The 18389-nt window shown below is 48.2% G+C and overlaps 1 protein-coding gene and 1 long non-coding RNA gene across 2 annotated transcripts in view; one reads left to right on the forward strand and one right to left on the reverse strand.

The window, feature by feature from the left end:
- LOC146855610 (uncharacterized) overlaps nucleotides 1–18389 on the reverse strand; it is a 482547-nt gene that overhangs the window by 283439 nt on the left and 180719 nt on the right. The window lies entirely within an intron of this gene.
- HELB (DNA helicase B) overlaps nucleotides 1–18389 on the forward strand; it is a 373513-nt gene that overhangs the window by 115830 nt on the left and 239294 nt on the right. Inside the window, exon 5 of the mRNA XM_085653437.1 lies at nucleotides 2224–2395. Coding sequence (XP_085509563.1) covers nucleotides 2224–2395 — 172 coding nt within the window. The remainder of the gene's footprint in view (nucleotides 1–2223; nucleotides 2396–18389) is intronic.

The following is an 18389-nucleotide window of genomic DNA, read 5'->3' on the forward strand; positions in this document are numbered from 1 at the left end:
ACAGTGACTGAATGAGGAATCTGTCCTCAGAGTCGCAGGGGAGAGGGAAAGAAACCTTGTTATAAAGACACACAAAAGGAAGTTGAGTAAAGACGTGCATATACAGTTTGACAACTCCAGTCTTTCAGTTTGCTTGCTTTCTCAACATTCAGGAATGTTGAAACGAAACACGTACCATGAATACAGTTTAATGTATGCTGATCCATTATTGCTTCCAGCGAAAATATTGGGCAACCCAATATTCTCCCTGGAAGCTGTGTATAAACTCATAAATATAACAGTGTTTCTGATGGATTCACTTATTGTCCTATTTAGTTGCTTGTCAGAGTAGTACATTAACCCAACCTTTTTGGGATTAATGAAATGAGAAATAATAAGCCGTACCTACATTAAGTTTTATAATCACAAACGATATGTACTTGAACCGTTACAGCATGTCTTGTCAATCATATAAATCCAAACTGGGTTTTTTCAGTGTTTTAGTTCCAATCGCCTATTTTGCTTCTGGAGACTGAAACATCTCCAGATTCTCCCCACTAACATCAAAAAAACAACTACATGTGCATTTGCATGTAACTGTAAATGAGAATGGACCTCTTTTTACAAGTGCATATTTTGTTAGGTGGATACACCATTCCACATTGATCATTCTGCACTAAAAAATTCCCTGTATGGTCAGTGTGGTGGGTAATTGTTATCATATCATTGAAAAAAAAACATTTGGATTTATGATTGACATAACATATGACATGCTTTAAGGGTTCAAGTATACATCTTTTGTGATTAATATATGTTGCTATGCCTTATTGTTATTTCTCATTTCAATAATTTGAAGATGGTTGGATTAATGTACTAACCTGACAAGCAACTTAAGAAGAAAAACAGTGACTTCTTCAGGAAAACTTTGTTATATTTATGGATCCATTATTCGTGTCATCAGTACAGAAATATTAACATACCTTTTCACGATTGTCCCTGCAGATTTAATTGGAAATCTCTGTAGAATTTCTTACTTTCACCGTACAAATTTAAAATCCTTTCTTCACATATTAAAATATTTTCCAGAGAGTTGGACTGCCTTCAATTACGGGCAGAAAGGAATTAATATAGTTAAGTGTAACGCATGGTCTTTGCATCATAGATTACATTTTTAGTTGTGTGCTGTTTTCAAGTGTATTATTTGATTGTACTGCCATAAAACTGTTGGAATGTCTGTCTCACTAACTTTTCTCCAACATAGTTTCATTAATATAGTAATTTAGACCCGAGTACAAATTATTGTTTCAAGATAATCTTATCCGGAGCCTCTACTTTAGTGAATATTTAGTCTGGGTGGTGAACTCCACTCGCAGAGTTTGCAGAGTTTTCCGCACTTCACGTTACGTGGACCTCGCGGAGCTCCAAAAAACGCGGCTGTGCCGAGCTGAGATTTTTTCCTCGCTCGTGTTCGTCAAGGGCAAGTTGGCGAGCGAGAAAAATCCACCTCCCGGCGAGATTTTTCCTCGTTCGCGATCGTCAGCCACAAGTTGGTGAGCGTGAGCGTTGAAAATCAACCACCCGGCGATATTTCTCAACGCTGGCGGTCAAATTTCTCATTGCGAGTGGTCTCGTATGGTCACGACCACCGCATTGTGAAACCGTCTGTTTGCGTTGAGAAAGCTGCAGCTCGAGTAAAAATCTACTCGAGCTTCAGAAAGGAAGCAGCGGCCGCTTGCGCTGTGCATTTTGTCGTTCACGATGATTGCACAGTGCGAACAAGCACCCGGCACTAAAAATCACAGCCAACGGCATTTGTCTAACGCTGTCCGCTACTCACGGAACTCCGTGTAGCGCGGCAGAGGTTTATTTTTGCACTTCGCGGAGACCCGCTACACGGAACTCCGCGAACTCCGCCCAGGCTTAGTGAACATACATTTGCGATCATGTAGAATTTGGTGGTAAAACTGCTTTGTGTAGCAATTTTACTGCATCGTTTGCAATGCGCAAAATGTTGCATTACCTATTGCTAGAAGATGGGTGGTAATTGTGCATAAAAAAGAAAAATGTGAGTGATAACTGTTACCACCCATAATGCTCATTTTTTCTAGTGCGAACTCCTAAAATTGGAGGTAAAATCCACCTTAGTCTGGAACCATGGTTTTTGACTACTGATTTATCACTCTGCTAAATGAGGGCTTAAATACACCAAACATTTATAGGTTTATTTGTTCTATGTCTTTGTAGATCACCGCAAGCTATTATCATTGGCATCAGTCGGAATCAGACAAGGATTGGAGGTTTTCCAAGGTGGAGGTCCTGGTCGTGGATGAAGGCAGTCTTGTGTCCGTCCAGATCCTGAGTTCAGTTTTAGTACTACTGTGCAAATATTCCAATCTGGCCAAGCTTATTATTCTTGGTAAGTGGGCAGGCCTTTGTACTTTTTTGTAGCAATTTGCTAAAGCCCTTCGTAATGATTATCGAACTATCTGGCTTAGTAGACTGATGAACCTGGTTTCTGCTAGTATCCTGTAACATTCTCGAAGTGCAGAATACTGTTACCTCCCGTGAGTTTCTTGGGATTGTCAAATTACTTTCAGCAGTCCGAGAGGTTGATCATGCCATAATTAAACCCTGTAAAGTCCTGCAACACATCCATCTTCCTCTGCATTCCTCTTAAGAAAACTCAACAAGTACAGAGAGGTGCCCTACATCTTAGTGTGTGTTCATCCTTCATGTATTTGGCTGCACCTTCTACATTGAACTACTTCCTCCTGAACTTGTCACAAGTATAAGAAGCACTGAGGAACAAATAAAGTTTCAGTGTTTCTAAACGTCTTTATTCCGTCACCTTCCAATGTGCTACGTCCTTCTAATGTATCACTAATGAACACAACTCCTTTTTATTTGCTGCCCCTTCCATAGATGTCTGTTCTCAGGGGGAGGCCTTCTCGTTCAGTGTTTTTTGGAGTGCTTCATTTGCTACTATAATATTAAGATACATAACATTACGATACAGTGAAACTTCAAGTAGAGAAGTCCCATCAGATTTCCTACTATTTTTGCCCTGAACCTCTGAGGCAGTCAAAGTCTACCGAATATTTATCAAATGTAAACCAAGAGTTTACCAATTCTCCTGCATTAACTCTTTAATATTTCAACATGCTTTCAAATACTTCCTCCTTAACACGGCGGGAATGTTCAATATAATTACACAACACAGTAACATAACCGGCTGATTTACTGTTATGCTCTACTGAATTATGTTTCAATTTGTTTTACAACCAATTAGGAGTATAGTCTTATTCTCCACTCACAAAATGTGGCACCGCATAAAAAGTGACGAGTGAGTCTTCGAAGAATGCTCCCTTATTTGCTGTGTTTGTTTACAACTCCCTCAAGCAGCAGTCAAAGGAATCTGATGTCCTATGAAGAATGCACAGAGACCTACATTATTACTGTTAAAGTTCATTGTATCTGAAAATGACTATCAAAAATATCTCTTTAGGAAATATCAGTCTTGTTGGGCTAAAGACACTGTTTTACATTCCCTACCTCGTGAATGTATACTTTACAGTGTAGTGGTTCAGCCACTTAAGTGTCCTTCTAATCAAAAAGGAAGAGGAACAGGGGCCGTATTACGCTATGGGCGGTTGCTCCCGCTGTGTGCGTCACCCGGGGCACTTTGGTATTACAGAAGGGACGGGATACCCTTAGGCGGCCTATTCTGAAATATCAAACCTTTAGAGGGCGTTCCCTTCATTTGCATGGGGATGTGCCCCATGCAAAATAGGGAATTCCTTTGCTTGTGGGCCCACGCTGTATTACACACGTGTGATTCAGGCAAAAGCTCTCAGGAGTTGCACTGACAGTGTGCCAACTAAAAGGTGGCGCACTGTCTGTGCGCCTCCTGATTGCAGCCCTCTGGCAGGGGAAGGGGGGTCCCATGGACCCTCCCCAGACATCCCATTGCAGGCAGTTGCAGTCACTGACTGCACCCGCCTGCAAGGGGTTCTCTAATCCCCTTTAAAAGTGCAGACGGGTTGCCCTCTGCACTGTGAAAACATGGAGCGGCTTTAAAGCGGCAGGTCCGTTTTTCACATGAATGCGCTTCCCCACAGGGCAGTGCGTGTTTTTTCGGCTGCCCGGGGGGCAGCGTATTCCATGTAATAGGGCTCAATTTCCCTATTTGCGACCGACGCACCTGTGGGAAAGGGGGCCCTTTACATAATAGGGCTCCAGGTTAGCAATGTATCCCCCCCAATACCTAACAAATCACCAGTGTTCTCTCATTTACCCTACATTTACAGATTCTAGATGGTCTTCTCTTTTTCAACTAGAACTCCACTTCAAAGCTCACCTCACCCCAAAGGCTTTCCTACAAAACTCTTATTGATTACCATGTAAGCTGAAACCATGTTGACTGGTTAAATAACCAAACCTTTGACCTGATGAACTAACTGCCCAAAGACGCTAGGTCATGTGAGGCATTTTGATCCTGAGACAGAAAGTACATCAGTGGCCCCCACAAGTGGGGTGAAACCTCTTGGCCTGTCTGTCCAATGATTCTTTTTTTAATTTATTTAATGTTACTCTTTTGAAAAAAGAACGAGCGATTCCAAAACACAGTACCCGCTCAGCAAACGGGTCTGCCGACAGTGCATCTGCTGTGAAAGCAGAAAAACAGATGCATGGGTGGCAGTGAAATAAAATACTCTGCAAGGGGAGGGAAGAAAATTAAATGTTTTCAAGGGCCAAACTATCCAGTGCCTCTGCACGAGTTTCAAGATATGAGCGCCTTTTTGATGAAGATTGTGGTGTCATTGCTCGCCTTGCTCGGGAACTGGTTTCTTGTGTTTATTTCTTTACACTAGTTTCATGGTGAATTATTAATTTATTTTTCTTCGTATACTCAGTGCCCCTGTTCTTGTTGAACTCTGTACAGGGGAATCGCCTTGTGTATTCTGCCCTTTCTTTGTTATTCTCCTATATTTTCTCTTCTTGCTTTATTTCTGCTTTTTTTAAACTGCTAACTCTATAAATTGCACTACTCTGTGTGCAATGTATCCTCCTTATATTTCCCAAAGCATTTTTTTCTGTAGTTTGCGACCTTAATTTACCATTGTATGCCAACGCAGCCCTTAGCCACTCCACATCTGCTGCTTGTTCTTCTGGTTCTCTTTGGCTGCTTATGTGCCCCAAGTGTCTGCCACCATTAACCTTATTTCACCAGCCCAACTTTCTTGCTAGCTTTAACGTTAGAAAGTTATTATATTTAATAAACATTGCTAAGCGAGGATTATGCCTTGTTATCATTTTTATTAAAAATACCTAAGTGAATATTACGCCTTCTTTTCTTTAATTTGCATGCTCATCAGAGAGTTATGCATTAGAATACACCTCACCAAATCATGAGGACTTCATGTTCTGTGGGTCTTCAGTATATAAAGTCAATCATAGCACAACACAGCAATACAGTCTATCAAGATGTGTTGAGGTGTAGATTCTTTTTTTTATGATAAACGGACAGCCAAGTGATCTTTCCAGGACACCTGAATATTGTGAACTGCAATTACAGTTTAAATCAGTGGAAATCATGTCATCCAACACAGCTGCCAAACTTTCTGCTTTAGTTTGAGAGGGACAATATATTATGAAAAGATTAAGCGAAATTGGCCCAATTTTACATTCACAGATCAAAGATTAACTTGGCTGGTTGTGTGCAATGGTTTGTGTTTAAATGCCAGTTTGTTCTTATAAATTATGCCACTTCCACCCCCAATTTTGTAGTTATTAATAAAGTACATAATAACCTGTATCATGAAGCTATTTTCGATCAAGCAATATAAATTTAGATATGAGAGTCACATAGTTCAGCAATTTCAATCCAGGGTGGATCATGCTTTATGGAGAACGGCTCTTATATAGCAGTTTGGTTGGGATTTAGTTAAAGAAGGAGACCAAAAAGAAGACACTTTGTACAATGGAGTATTGAGGTGCAAATGTCCTTTTATAAGCGTAATGATAGTGCTCTCAGTTAACATATAATGTGGGGAGAAAAGTGCCAGGAGTTCCTGTGGTTGGTAACAGGAAGCAGAAGGCAGTACTGGTTGGGTTGTGGAAGGTACAGCATAGTTGAAGACGGTAGGCAATGGAAGGGCTTGCCTTTGGCATGCCCGCTATGTGGACATGCCGATATAGTGTTAAAATAGGTGCTGGTGGGGATGTAGGTGTAAACTGGAGCATATCACCAGGTATAGCAGTGATCCCTCGTGGATGAGGGCAAAGGACAAGAGAAAGAAGAGAAAGGGGAAACTACTGCCCAGCTTGGGAAAAAAAAAAATCCCTGACCGACTGCTGTAAATATAGTTTTAAACAAATTGTAAAGTAATTGTGATGCCACGGCAGACCGGGGTACCGCGATCGGGGCTGCATATGGGTGTTCATAGTACCTTAAAAAGGAATCATTAATCGCGTCCGGGTCCTACACCTCCTCGCCGGTATCTAGACCCAGTTGTGTGATGGGAGACCCCCCCCAGTTCAGGTCTGATTAACCGCGCCAACAGACGGCCCGTTCTCCCTTCCTCCCTCTGCACTTTGTTCAAGTAGCCCTTATGGTCATAACAGCACAGCCGTCCCAGGGCATCATTATATTTTGCCCGTGCATCCTGCACTGCCACCTGGGCAGCAGCACCCGTGCCCTGAGCGTTATCAAGGTCGCGGATTCTCCCTTCGAGGTCCAAGATCTCCCGGCGGAGCTCCCTATGTGCTCCCGTCGCCTGTTCCATACAATGGCCCCGCACTACCACCTTAAATGCCTCCCATTCCACCTGTGAGGAAGATGCTGTATTGTCATTGATGGGGAAGTAGGTGTCTAGTAGTGTATGCAAAGATGTGTGAAAGAGATCGTCCTCAAGCAATGCCGGGTTGAGTCTCCACGTGGGAATTGGGGGGCACCGGCCCAGGGGTTGATGTGTCATTATTAACGGGCTATGATCTGACAATGTGCATCCAAGATACTCTGTATGTTTGATAGAGCCACTAAAGGCCAGCGAACACAGGAATGTATCTAATCATGTATGCACTTGATGCACTGGCGAGAAGAAGCAGAACTCCCTATGGTTATTGTGTTGTAGCCGCCATGTGTCTTCAAATCCCCAGTGTGAGATCCAAGCACTAAACCCCGAGGCTATGCGGCGCGGCTGTGACCCCATTAGGGGGGGTGCGACCGGTCAGCAACAACATCCGCTACAGAATTAAAGTCCCCCACCCTAAAGATCAGGCTGCCCCTCGAGCTATCATCAATTACAGCAGAAAGGGAGTCCAAGAAGCCAACCTGGTCCTGGTTAGGAGCATAAATGTTACCCAAGGTGACCCCCTGGCCCCCCAACCTCCCCACTACCAGTGCATATCAGCCATCTGCATCCAGCCGCGTCCGCTCTACAGCAAGAGGAACTCCCGGCTTGACCCAGATCCGCACCCCCCTAGCAAAGGCCGTGCTGGTTGGCGTGAAAACCTGGCCCTCCATCGACGTTTCAGCTTCCCAGCTTCCTCACTATTCAAGTGGGTTTCCTGGAGGAATGCTATGTGGATGTCCCTACGTCTCAGGCACGAGTATATGTTATGACCTTTTGCAATGGACCCCATGCCCCTGATGTTCCATGTTAGGAACCGGATAACACTACGAGCCTCTGCCGTTCAAGGTGGATAACACCAACCAATAGGTCGAAAAGGGGCCCTCCCCCTACCTCCCCTCCCAGGCTCATGCTTTTCCACCCACTCCTCTGCTAGCATTGGAAACCAAAAAGAACCCCCAACAAACTGACACATGTGGTGGTCAACTCCCCAAACCCAGGGCAGTTCGACAACGGTTGGCTGCCCAAACAGCATGTGGAACAAAGTGGTACTAAATGAGGCCCTAACCTAATACGGCACTTGTGAGAAGGAAACAGGTTCCCCCCGGCACTTACCTTCCGGGGGCCCCCGTATCCCCTGGTCTCGGGGAGCCCGGAGAGCCGACACCCGCTGTCACAGGTCCGTCGAACGTATGACGGAAAGGATAACCGCCCCCCCTTGTCCTTCCCCTTCGCAGGGACGAATCAGCAACGTGGAGAACGTGGCAGGAGGAGGGGCTAACCCCGGAAACACAACGGACCAGACCGTAAAAAGAGACGAGGGACACAAGATCGAGGAGGAAGCGGTCGAAGGAGTAGGAGAGGAGCAAGGCGGAAGCAACGGAGAAGAAGGACGCGAGGATCAAGATCGAGTCGGGAGGAAGACCGAAGAGGCGGGAAAATCCGAAGAAGACGAGACGTGGTGCGAGGAGTGGTGGTGCCCACCGGAGGACGCTGGAGAGCGGCCGCAACTCAGGGAGAGTTGCGGCGGAGCCTGTGAGTAATCCGGGGCGAGGGCGCAAGAGGAGCGGGTGGAGGTTGGGACCGGGTACAGGAAGGGAGGGATTGGCTGACGAGAGGGAGCACTGTTTTAAGTAAATGCCCGCAACTGTCTGCACTGTAATGATTAGTCATCCCTGGGACGGCACTTCACTGAAACCCCTTTCTCTCCCATGTTCTGTTGGTTGTGAGTTGCCTTCGGATCCTATACCCGAGTAGAGAAGATAGTACAAACCCTTTCCCGACCTATGCCTTACTCCCTACGTTTCCCCCCCCCCCTTTTAATGTTGTTTTACTTCCTCACCGTTTTGGCCCAAAATCACCTGTAAATACAAACCCCCTCATAGGAGGGCAGCACAATTCTCACGTGGTGTTGCGGTGAAGGGATACAACCTTGGCACATACCATATACGTTACTGACAGCCGTCTTTTCCTCTCTCCTATGAGCCTCCCTGGGACGAATGTGAGTCCGGATATACGACTAGAAGAAGAACCTCACAAAGTACTCGGAGCGGTCGGAAGGGGCGGAGAACCATCAGTCAAAGGACCAGTAACAGAGGAAGAACCACAAGGGGCCGTTGAGACATCCATAACATCCTCGTGTGGCCCATTACCTGTCGTTTCAAATAAAACTCGCAAAGCATCTCACTATATACAGCCTCCTCGTCTGATTATCCGACCCGCCCTCCCACAAGTGGTGTCAGAAGTGGGATCCCGAGGAGACATGGAGGCCGTATTAACCAAAATGGCGGAGAATCAGGAGAGCCTAGGAAAGGCGATGGAAAGGTTCCTCACGGTGGTGGAAGAAGATCGTGGGAAATTACAACAAGTCATCACCAATCAAGGACAGACACAAGATACGACCATGGGGAAAATAGCGGATGCCCTGGGACAACAAAGAGGCCCCAGTACGCTACCCTCCGTCATCCTACAAAAATACGTCAGTGGTGAAGATCCGGAATTCTTTTTCAATAATTTTGAGCGCATGGCATTAGCCGCCGCATGGCCGGCTGATAAATGGGGACAATACTTAGGGCCCTTGCTTTCGGGAGAACTACAAGCCTCTTACCAATCAGCAAACATCACGGGACTGACCCCATATCAGGATATCAAACGTTGCATTATGGAAAGACTAGGAGTCAATGACGACACCTACCGATTGCGACTCAGACAGATCAAAGAAGGGCCCCAAGAAACTCCCCGAGCCCTTTACTTTAGAGTAAAAGACATGGCCGACCGATGGCTCAAACCGGCCACAGCTACCAAGGAGGATATTATGGCCAAAGTCTATTTGGAACAATATTTGTCCTCCCTTCATCCTCCCATACAGAAATGGGTGAGACAGCACGCTCACTTGACCCTGGAAACAGCGGTGGAGATCGCTAGAGCCTATAGCCAAGCCCAAGAAGCACAAAAGGGACGAGAAGAACATCCTTGGAGAACCGGAATAGGCGGGACCTTTCGACCCTCTCGTCCGACGTTAAATCGAAAACCCGATCCTGCTATAATCATCCCAGGACCTCCTCCCTTCAGGCCTCAGGGTCCACCGGTGTTCAGACCTCCCCCCCCCCTGGGCCCCAATGTTTTCACTGTGGGGGGCTAGGACACATAGCCCGGTTTTGTCCCCAAAAGGAAGAACCCATGGAGATCGGAGTAGCCAGGAATTACAGTTGTCACACTTCGACCCGACAAACCCCTCCGTATCACTGCGGGGTATACGTAAATGGACAGCCCCTGACCGCATTGGCTGATACAGGCTGCCGACAGAGTGTCGTACGACCCCAAGATCTAGGTCCAGCGTGTGGGGATCCAGATGGCACGGTGCACATCCAGTGCGTACACGGAGACACTAAATCGTACCCCACCACTCATGTTCACATACAGCATGCCTCTGATTCCGGCTCAGATCTCAAAGTGGGCCTGATTCCCCGACTCCCGGAACCTATTATACTGGGGAGCGACTATAAATATCTCCCCGAGCTACTCACGAAAGCCGTTCCTGAAGAGAAGGATTGGTGGAAGATAGCACCGTTCTCTCAGGACAAGAATCACGAATGGCCACCCTCCAAGAGTAGAAAAACCAGAAATCAAAGAAGGAAAGAAAAAGGTCATCCAGCGTCCGTTTTTCCCGTCAGGATGGAAGAGGGTCCCTGGGAAACCAACCGAGACTTTCGAGCCGCTCAGAGAGAGGACCCCGTACTACAGGAAGCATGGAACCAAGCCAAGGAGCAGGTAGACCCCCTTCATGTAGGTCCTCAATTCTTCATCCAGAATGGTCTGTTGTATAGACAGGCCAAAGCCACAGCCAAACCTCAGTTGTTAGTGCCTACCCCGTTTAGGGACAAAATACTCTACCTAGCCCATAGTCATTTATTGGGAGGACATTTTGGAGATGAGAAAACTGAACAATTAATCTTAGAACAGTTTTATTGGCCAGGCATATATAAACAGGTAGAAACCTATTGTCGTGAATGTCCTATCTGCCAAAAAAACAGTAGGTATAGACCTCCAAAAGCCCCCTTACAACCCCTCCCCATAATCGATGAGCCGTTTTGTAGGATCGGAATGGATATCATAGGTCCTTTACTTCCTTCCCGGAGTGGGTGTCGCTATGTATTGGTACTGGTGGATTATGCGACCCGATTCCCAGAAGCAGTTGCCTTAAAACATCCCGATGCCACCAGTATCGCCAAAGCCATGATCGCCATATTTGCTAGGGTCGGGTTCCCGAAGGAAATTTTAACTGACCAAGGAACGCCGTTTGTGTCCAAATTAATGAGACAAGTCTGTGCCCAATTGGGGATAAAACAGATAAGAACAGCAGCGTATCACCCACAGACCGACGGCCTGGTGGAGCGATACAACGCCACCCTCAAGATCACCCTAAAAAAACTATTGGAACTAGAAACAAGGAAATGGGAGGATATGTTACCCTTAGCCCTATATGCCATCCGCTGCAAAACCCAGAAAAGCACGGGTTACTCCCCCTTCGAGCTCCTGTATGGTCACCAACCTAGGTCCTTAATGGACATGATGCGGGAGGCCTGGGAGGCAGAACCCAACCACGCTAAACCATTAGTGGAATATGTATCCCAACTACGAACCCATCTGGGACAAATAAGAACGATAGTAAGAAACAATCTAGAAAAAGCACAGGAAGCCCAAAAAGTACAATATGATAAAAAGGCGAAGAGTAGAACCTTTGCTGTGGGAGATGCCGTTCTGCTCATGTTGGCCTCCTCTGACCACAAACTATTAGGACAATGGCAGGGTCCCTATATAGTGTTAGAGAGAGTGACCCCCGTTACCTACAGGATCGAACTAGATAAGAAGCGTGGAACCAACCAGGTGTATCATGTGAACCTTTTGAAACAATGGGAAGGACCTCTTCCCTCTTTAGTAGGGGTTGGGAAGGATCTTCCCTTATATGTCCAATGCATTGATGCGGAATTATCCTCCGGTTTACGATCGGAATTAGTCAACTCTCTCTTACCCCTCCAGCCCGTCTTCTCCTTAACCCCTGGACGAACCACTTTGGTGGAACATGCAATAAAAACCCAGGCAGGGAAAACGGTACGCCTTCGTCCATATCGGATTCCGGAGGCCCGTAGGAATACTATACGTGAGGAAGTCCAGCAGATGTTGCGGATGGGCATTATCGAACCTTCCACCAGTGAATGGAACTCCCCAATAGTATTAGTGCCGAAACCAGACGGTTCGGTACGTTTTTGTATTGATTTCAGGGAGGTCAATAAAATCTCAGAGTTCGACACCTACCCCTTGCCCCGCGTGGATGAGATGATAGAGCGGATCGGGAAGGCTAAATACATCAGTACCCTGGATTTGTGTAAGGGGTACTGGCAAATACCCCTTCGACCCCAAGATCGAGAAAAGACCGCCTTTTCCACTCCCGATGGGTTGTTCCAATTTGTAGTACTCCCTTTCGGGTTACACGGGGCTCCGGCTACCTTTCAGAGGGCCATGAACCGGATATTACAACCACATGAAAAGTATGCCGGGGCATACATCGATGACATTGTCATCTACAGTGAAACCTGGGAACAACATCTGACTCATCTCTATGAGGTGATTCGGACCTTGGGCAGTCAGGGACTTAAAATCAACCCGGCCAAAAGCCATCTAGCCGCCCAAACTGTAAGATACCTGGGGTATCTGTTGGGAGAAGGAGTCATACGACCACAAGACAATAAACTAGCGGCTATAACCCAAATACCCTTCCCACGCACCGCAAAAGAACTCCGGGCCTTTTTGGGACTCCTGGGGTATTATAGGAGGTTTATACCCCGGTTCTCCCAGATAGCTGCCCCCCTGACAGATCTGCTGCATAAATCAGTAAAAACAGAAGTCATGCTAAGGAATCCCAGCCCCACAGTAGTGCAAGCATTTCACACCCTGAAAACCACCCTGACCTCAGACACTGTATTGGCTAGCCCTGATTATAGCTTGCCGTTTATACTCCAAACCGACGCCTCCGATCAAGGGCTGGGGGCGGTCCTGTCGCAAGTCACCCAACACGGGGAGGAGAAACCCATACTGTATATCAGTAGAAAACTGTTCCCCAGGGAACAGAACTATGCAGTCATCGAAAAGGAAGCCCTGGCCATCAAGTGGGCTATCGATGCCCTGAAGTATTACCTGGAAGGAAGGGACTTCACCCTGTATACCGATCATGCGCCATTAGAATGGTTGGCGCGGAACAAGGGGAACAACGATAGAGTACTACGGTGGTTTTTATCCCTCCAACCATATCGCTTTCATACCAAACATCGGAAAGGAAGCGAACAAGCCAACGTAGACTTTCTTTCTCGCTTTCCTCAAACCCAAACCCCTACGGGAAGGACAGCAAGGGGAAGGGGATGTGAGAAGGAAACAGGTTCCCCCCGGCACTTACCTTCCGGGGGTCCCCGTATCCCCTGGTCTCGGGGAGCCCGGAGAGCCGACACCCGCTGTCACAGGTCCGTCGAACGTATGACGGAAAGGATAACCGCCCCCCCTTGTCCTTCCCCTTCGCAGGGACGAATCAGCAACGTGGAGAACGTGGCAGGAGGAGGGGCTAACCCCGGAAACACAACGGACCAGACCGTAAAAAGAGACGAGGGACACAAGATCGAGGAGGAAGCGGTCGAAGGAGTAGGAGAGGAGCAAGGCTGAAGCAACGGAGAAGAAGGACGCGAGGATCAAGATCGAGTCGGGAGGAAGACCGAAGAGGCGGGAAAATCCGAAGAAGACGAGACGTGGTGCGAGGAGTGGTGGTGCCCACCGGAGGACGCTGGAGAGCGGCCGCAACTCAGGGAGAGTTGCGGCGGAGCCTGTGAGTAATCCGGGGCGAGGGCGCAAGAGGAGCGGGTGGAGGTTGGGACCGGGTACAGGAAGGGAGGGATTGGCTGACGAGAGGGAGCACTGTTTTAAGTAAATGCCCGCAACTGTCTGCACTGTAATGATTAGTCATCCCTGGGACGGCACTTCACTGAAACCCCTTTCTCTCCCATGTTCTGTTGGTTGTGAGTTGCCTTCGGATCCTATACCCGAGTAGAGAAGATAGTACAAACCCTTTCCCGACCTATGCCTTACTCCCTACGTTTCCCCCCCCCCCCCTTTTAATGTTGTTTTACTTCCTCACCGTTTTGGCCCAAAATCACCTGTAAATACAAACCCCCTCATAGGAGGGCAGCACAATTCTCACGTGGTGTTGCGGTGAAGGGATACAACCTTGGCACATACCATATACGTTACTGACAGCCGTCTTTTCCTCTCTCCTATGAGCCTCCCTGGGACGAATGTGAGTCCGGATATACGACTAGAAGAAGAACCTCACAAAGTACTCGGAGCGGTCGGAAGGGGCGGAGAACCATCAGTCAAAGGACCAGTAACAGAAGAAGAACCACAAGGGGCCGTTGAGACATCCATAACATCCTCGTGTGGCCCATTACCTGTCGTTTCAAATAAAACTCGCAAAGCATCTCACTATATACAGCCTCCTCGTCTGATTATCCGACCCGCCCTCCCACAGCACTCAACTGGGGTAAGCAAGCAAGATTAGAAAAAGACACTCCCCCAAGGCAGAGCGCACCAGCCCAATAGTTAAGGAAACAGCTTGGGGCTTAGTTCAGCCATGTGCTGTCAGCGCCCTTCTAAGCATCATAGTCACCTTAGCTTAACAAGTATATCAAATTATATTGTCCGCAGTATTAGGCGTCGCCACAGGAATCTTTACGCTATCACTGTGAGAGGTATGTGTTTCAGTGCTGTCAGTCTCTCGTGTAGAGCCGGCCCCCTCCCCCGGGTCCGGGCTCCGACCCTGCATCAGTGCCGCCATAGCCTGCAGCGCCTCAGCCCTCTCAGTCTGAGATGAGGAAGGTTTCTTCGGGTTCCCCCTACGAGGTTGGCGTCTTGGACATTTCCCAGTGACAGAGCTCTTCCGCTCAAGGGCTCCAGAGCCCCGGTCCCGTGGTGTCTCACCCTTGTAGGCCTCTTGCCAGACCCAGGCATCTTTGGAGTGATCAAAGTAGTGAGTGTTCCCCTCCAACACTATTCGCAGTCGAGCCGGGAACATCAGAGAGTATTGGAGTCCCTCCTCTCGCAATGCCTTCTTGACCTCCAAGTAGGAGGCCCTTTTCCTCTGCACCTCCAGCGTGTAGTCCGGGAAAAGAGAGACCTTGCTGTTGTCTACAGTGAACGGGCCTTCCGCTCTCGCCTTTTGCAGGAGGAGGTCTCTGTCCTGGGAGTGGAACAGGCGAGCCACCATGGGTCTCGGGGGGCCTCCCTGGGGCTAGCGGCCCTCTCCAGAGTGTAAAAGGCAGACAGTCACTCGGGCGCCACCACTCTCCTGAGTCAATGCTCCAAGAAAGACACCATATCACCGCCTTCTGTCCTTTCTGGCAGGCCCATAACTCTTATATTGTTTCTCCTGTTTCTCCTTTCTGTATCCTCCGCCCTGCGTTTCAACAAACATACCCTGTCCGCATGGGTCCCCCATCTGCTGCTCAAGTACCTTTTGCGCCGGCACCAGCTCTGCCACATTCGATTCAGTCTCTTTAACCCGCTCTAACAGTTTCTTTTGTTCTTCTTGGAGCAGGCCACCGCAACCGTACTGATATCTTGATGGAGGGTAGCCTTCGTGTCTGCTAAGGCCTCCAGTATTTTACTGAGTTGCTGTTGCACTGGGCCGTCCGGGGTGGTGTGCGACTGTTCCTTAGCACTGTCCTCTGGATCCTGGGAGACCCCGGCTTGACGGCCTTTAGTTTTGCCCATGATGCCAAGTGTTCACCAACCCAAATCACCTCCTCCGCCCGGCAGCGCATGGCAGGTTCTGGGCGCTCTGTAATCCGGGGCCAGCGAGAGACCCAGGTCGTCCCACACCCCAATTCTGCCCGATCTGCGGTCCTCCAGTCCCAGCAGCCTGGGTCACCTCTCACCTCCCAAATGTCCCACCACGCGTTGCGGGCCTTATATATCGCCCGTTCTCAGGGTTAGAAGTTGCACCCAGGCTCCTCCGGGGTAATCCTGCCCACGCTGACTGTGAGCGGCCTGGTCCCTCGATCTACCGACTCCATCAGTCTGCTGGGCCTCCTGCCTTAGTGTCCCCTGGATGCATGCCTCCAGGCAAGCTTGCGTATTATCTCTGCGGTCTGCCTTTCTTGGTGTACTCCCGGCTGTGCCCCACAATCTTTCAGGCACCTCTCCCTGGGCCAGGCGGGCGGCCGCAGCCGGCTCCACGCAGGCCCTGCCTTGGGATGCACAGACGCCACCCCGGTCCTGCCAGATACACAGAGGGGGGCCTCAACGCCGCGGTCCCAATCCGCGAGGTGCCCAGTGACTCACATGTGGACAGCACTCCGGGGTGAAGTCTGCCTGGCCCCGCGGAGAGGTTCAAATATGTACAGGGTGCGCGCCTGCTGTCCGCTCAGGGAGCCACCCCCGCTCCGCCCGGAGTGTGCCCACAAAGCAAAGGGGTGGCGGCTGTCTCATATGCCAGTCCAACTTCCCGCAATTTATTGAGCAGCCAAACTCACCTGTAGATCGCAGTCGGTGGCCACCTCTATGCGGTCCCTGGCTAGCGGTGATCAGCCTAGCCGCGCTCCTGCCACCCAGTCCGACTGCAGCTTCAATGTAGTATCGGTGGGGCCCCCACGGCACACTGCGCCTCCTGCAAGTCCAATTTGGCAAGGCACCACCAGCAGAGAAGCCTCCAGGCCCACTTGCGCACATTGACCTCCTAATTAACTGCCGCCGGCCGGAGCCACAGATGCTGCCTCTTTCCTCCCACCCAGGCGTTTCTCACCGCGGGCTTAGGCGGCAGTCCCGCTTTATGAACGGTGCTCCCACACCGCACTCCTGCCACTCGATGCGCCCAAGGTGCCGCCCGCCCGGTCCTGGTTGCCGCCTATGAGGCCTACCTACCTCACTGCAACAGCGCACAGGTCTTGCCTCTCCAGCCGTAGCACCCGCCGTACTCTTGAGGAGCCCCTCAGTACCACTCTCCGGGTGTATCTCAGTCCCAAGGTTCCACCACCTCATGCGTGAGGAGCTCCCGAGCCTCGCAGTTGCCCTCATGGCCGCTGTGGTACCGGCCCCGGCTACTCTCTCTCCGCAGCGGCCCGCTGCGCTCGACCGGTAGTACCGAAATGGCTTAGGTTTCGTCCGGATGCGCCTCACAGCCTACAAATCTCCCAGGGACCAAAAGTCTGACAAGACTGCCCCGGCTGTATAATGTGCGAGGATAAGAAGCAGGCTGGTGCAGAGCTCTCGGCTCAAGCGTCCGCCATGATCCTCAGCTAACCACGCCCCCCTCTGGGCCACATGTATTACCCTTTTTTGCACTCACAAACCGGAAGGCGCCCCCAGGGGACCCCTTTCCCTTTGTGAGAGTGTGAGAAAATACTTTCCAAGAGCAGGCAGTGGTCCCAGGGACCACTGCCTGCCCTTAAAAAATGAAACTGACAAGTTTCATTATTCTTTTTTAAATGCATCTTACAACAGAAAGGTATGTGATCACGTATCTGATGAATCAGTATATATCAAACACAATCGGTGTCCCACCAATGAAATTCTGAATACCTTGAATAAGATTTTGGATAAAGCAATTGACATGGATTGAATAAGCCAAAAAAACAGGGCTTTTTTGACCATACCATTTCCTATACATCCTAAACTACACATGTTGCCAAAAATACACAAAGATCTGAAGGACCCCCCCCCCCCCCCCATTTAGGCCAATAGTATCAGGATGTGGATCTCTTTTTAGGCCTTTAGTAAAATATGCTGATAATTTTTCCTAACCTATTGTACAAAGCTGGCAATCGTATGTACAAGACACCACAGATTTTCTCATACGATTGATGAATTTAACTAAGGAAAATATGGATGATTGGATGTTGCGCACCATTGACATCTTTATGTACATCAATTCGTTATTGGAAGGCATGGAAGTAGTGGAATAGGCTTTAATAAATCAAATTTCACTGAAAGCTAAAGTTTTCACACTAGAAATACTACACTTCTGTCTGAAACATAGCTACTTTGAAGAATTGAATTAGTTTTTCCTTCAAATCAGTGGAAGAACATACATGGGGTTTGGGGGAGCGCCAGTCTATGCGAATATTTTCATGGCTAGGTTTGAATCAGAACATATTTTTTTTTATGAAGATTGGAGCAAAGATTTGGTTTGTTACTATAGATATATTAATGACATCTTTTTAATTTGGAATCACACTGAACACGCTGTTGTGGAGAATAAAACCAAATTAAACACTAAATATTAGAGAATCAAATTTACTCATACTATCAATAAAACCAGTATTTCATTTCTGGATGTAGGGATTGAAAAAGGTAAGAATTAAATTTTGAATAGTGTGTTTACAAAATCTACAGATAGAAATAATGCCTTGCATTTCCATAGTTTACAAACTCCCCATCATTATTAAAGAACTTACCTTTCTCACAGATGATGAAAGCTAAAAGAATTTAATGTAAAAAAGAAGCATATAATGAGGCCATTGC

This window comes from Triturus cristatus, chromosome 4_1, assembly GCF_964204655.1.
Source record: "Triturus cristatus chromosome 4_1, aTriCri1.1, whole genome shotgun sequence".
In the NCBI taxonomy this organism is placed as follows: domain Eukaryota; kingdom Metazoa; phylum Chordata; class Amphibia; order Caudata; family Salamandridae; genus Triturus; species Triturus cristatus.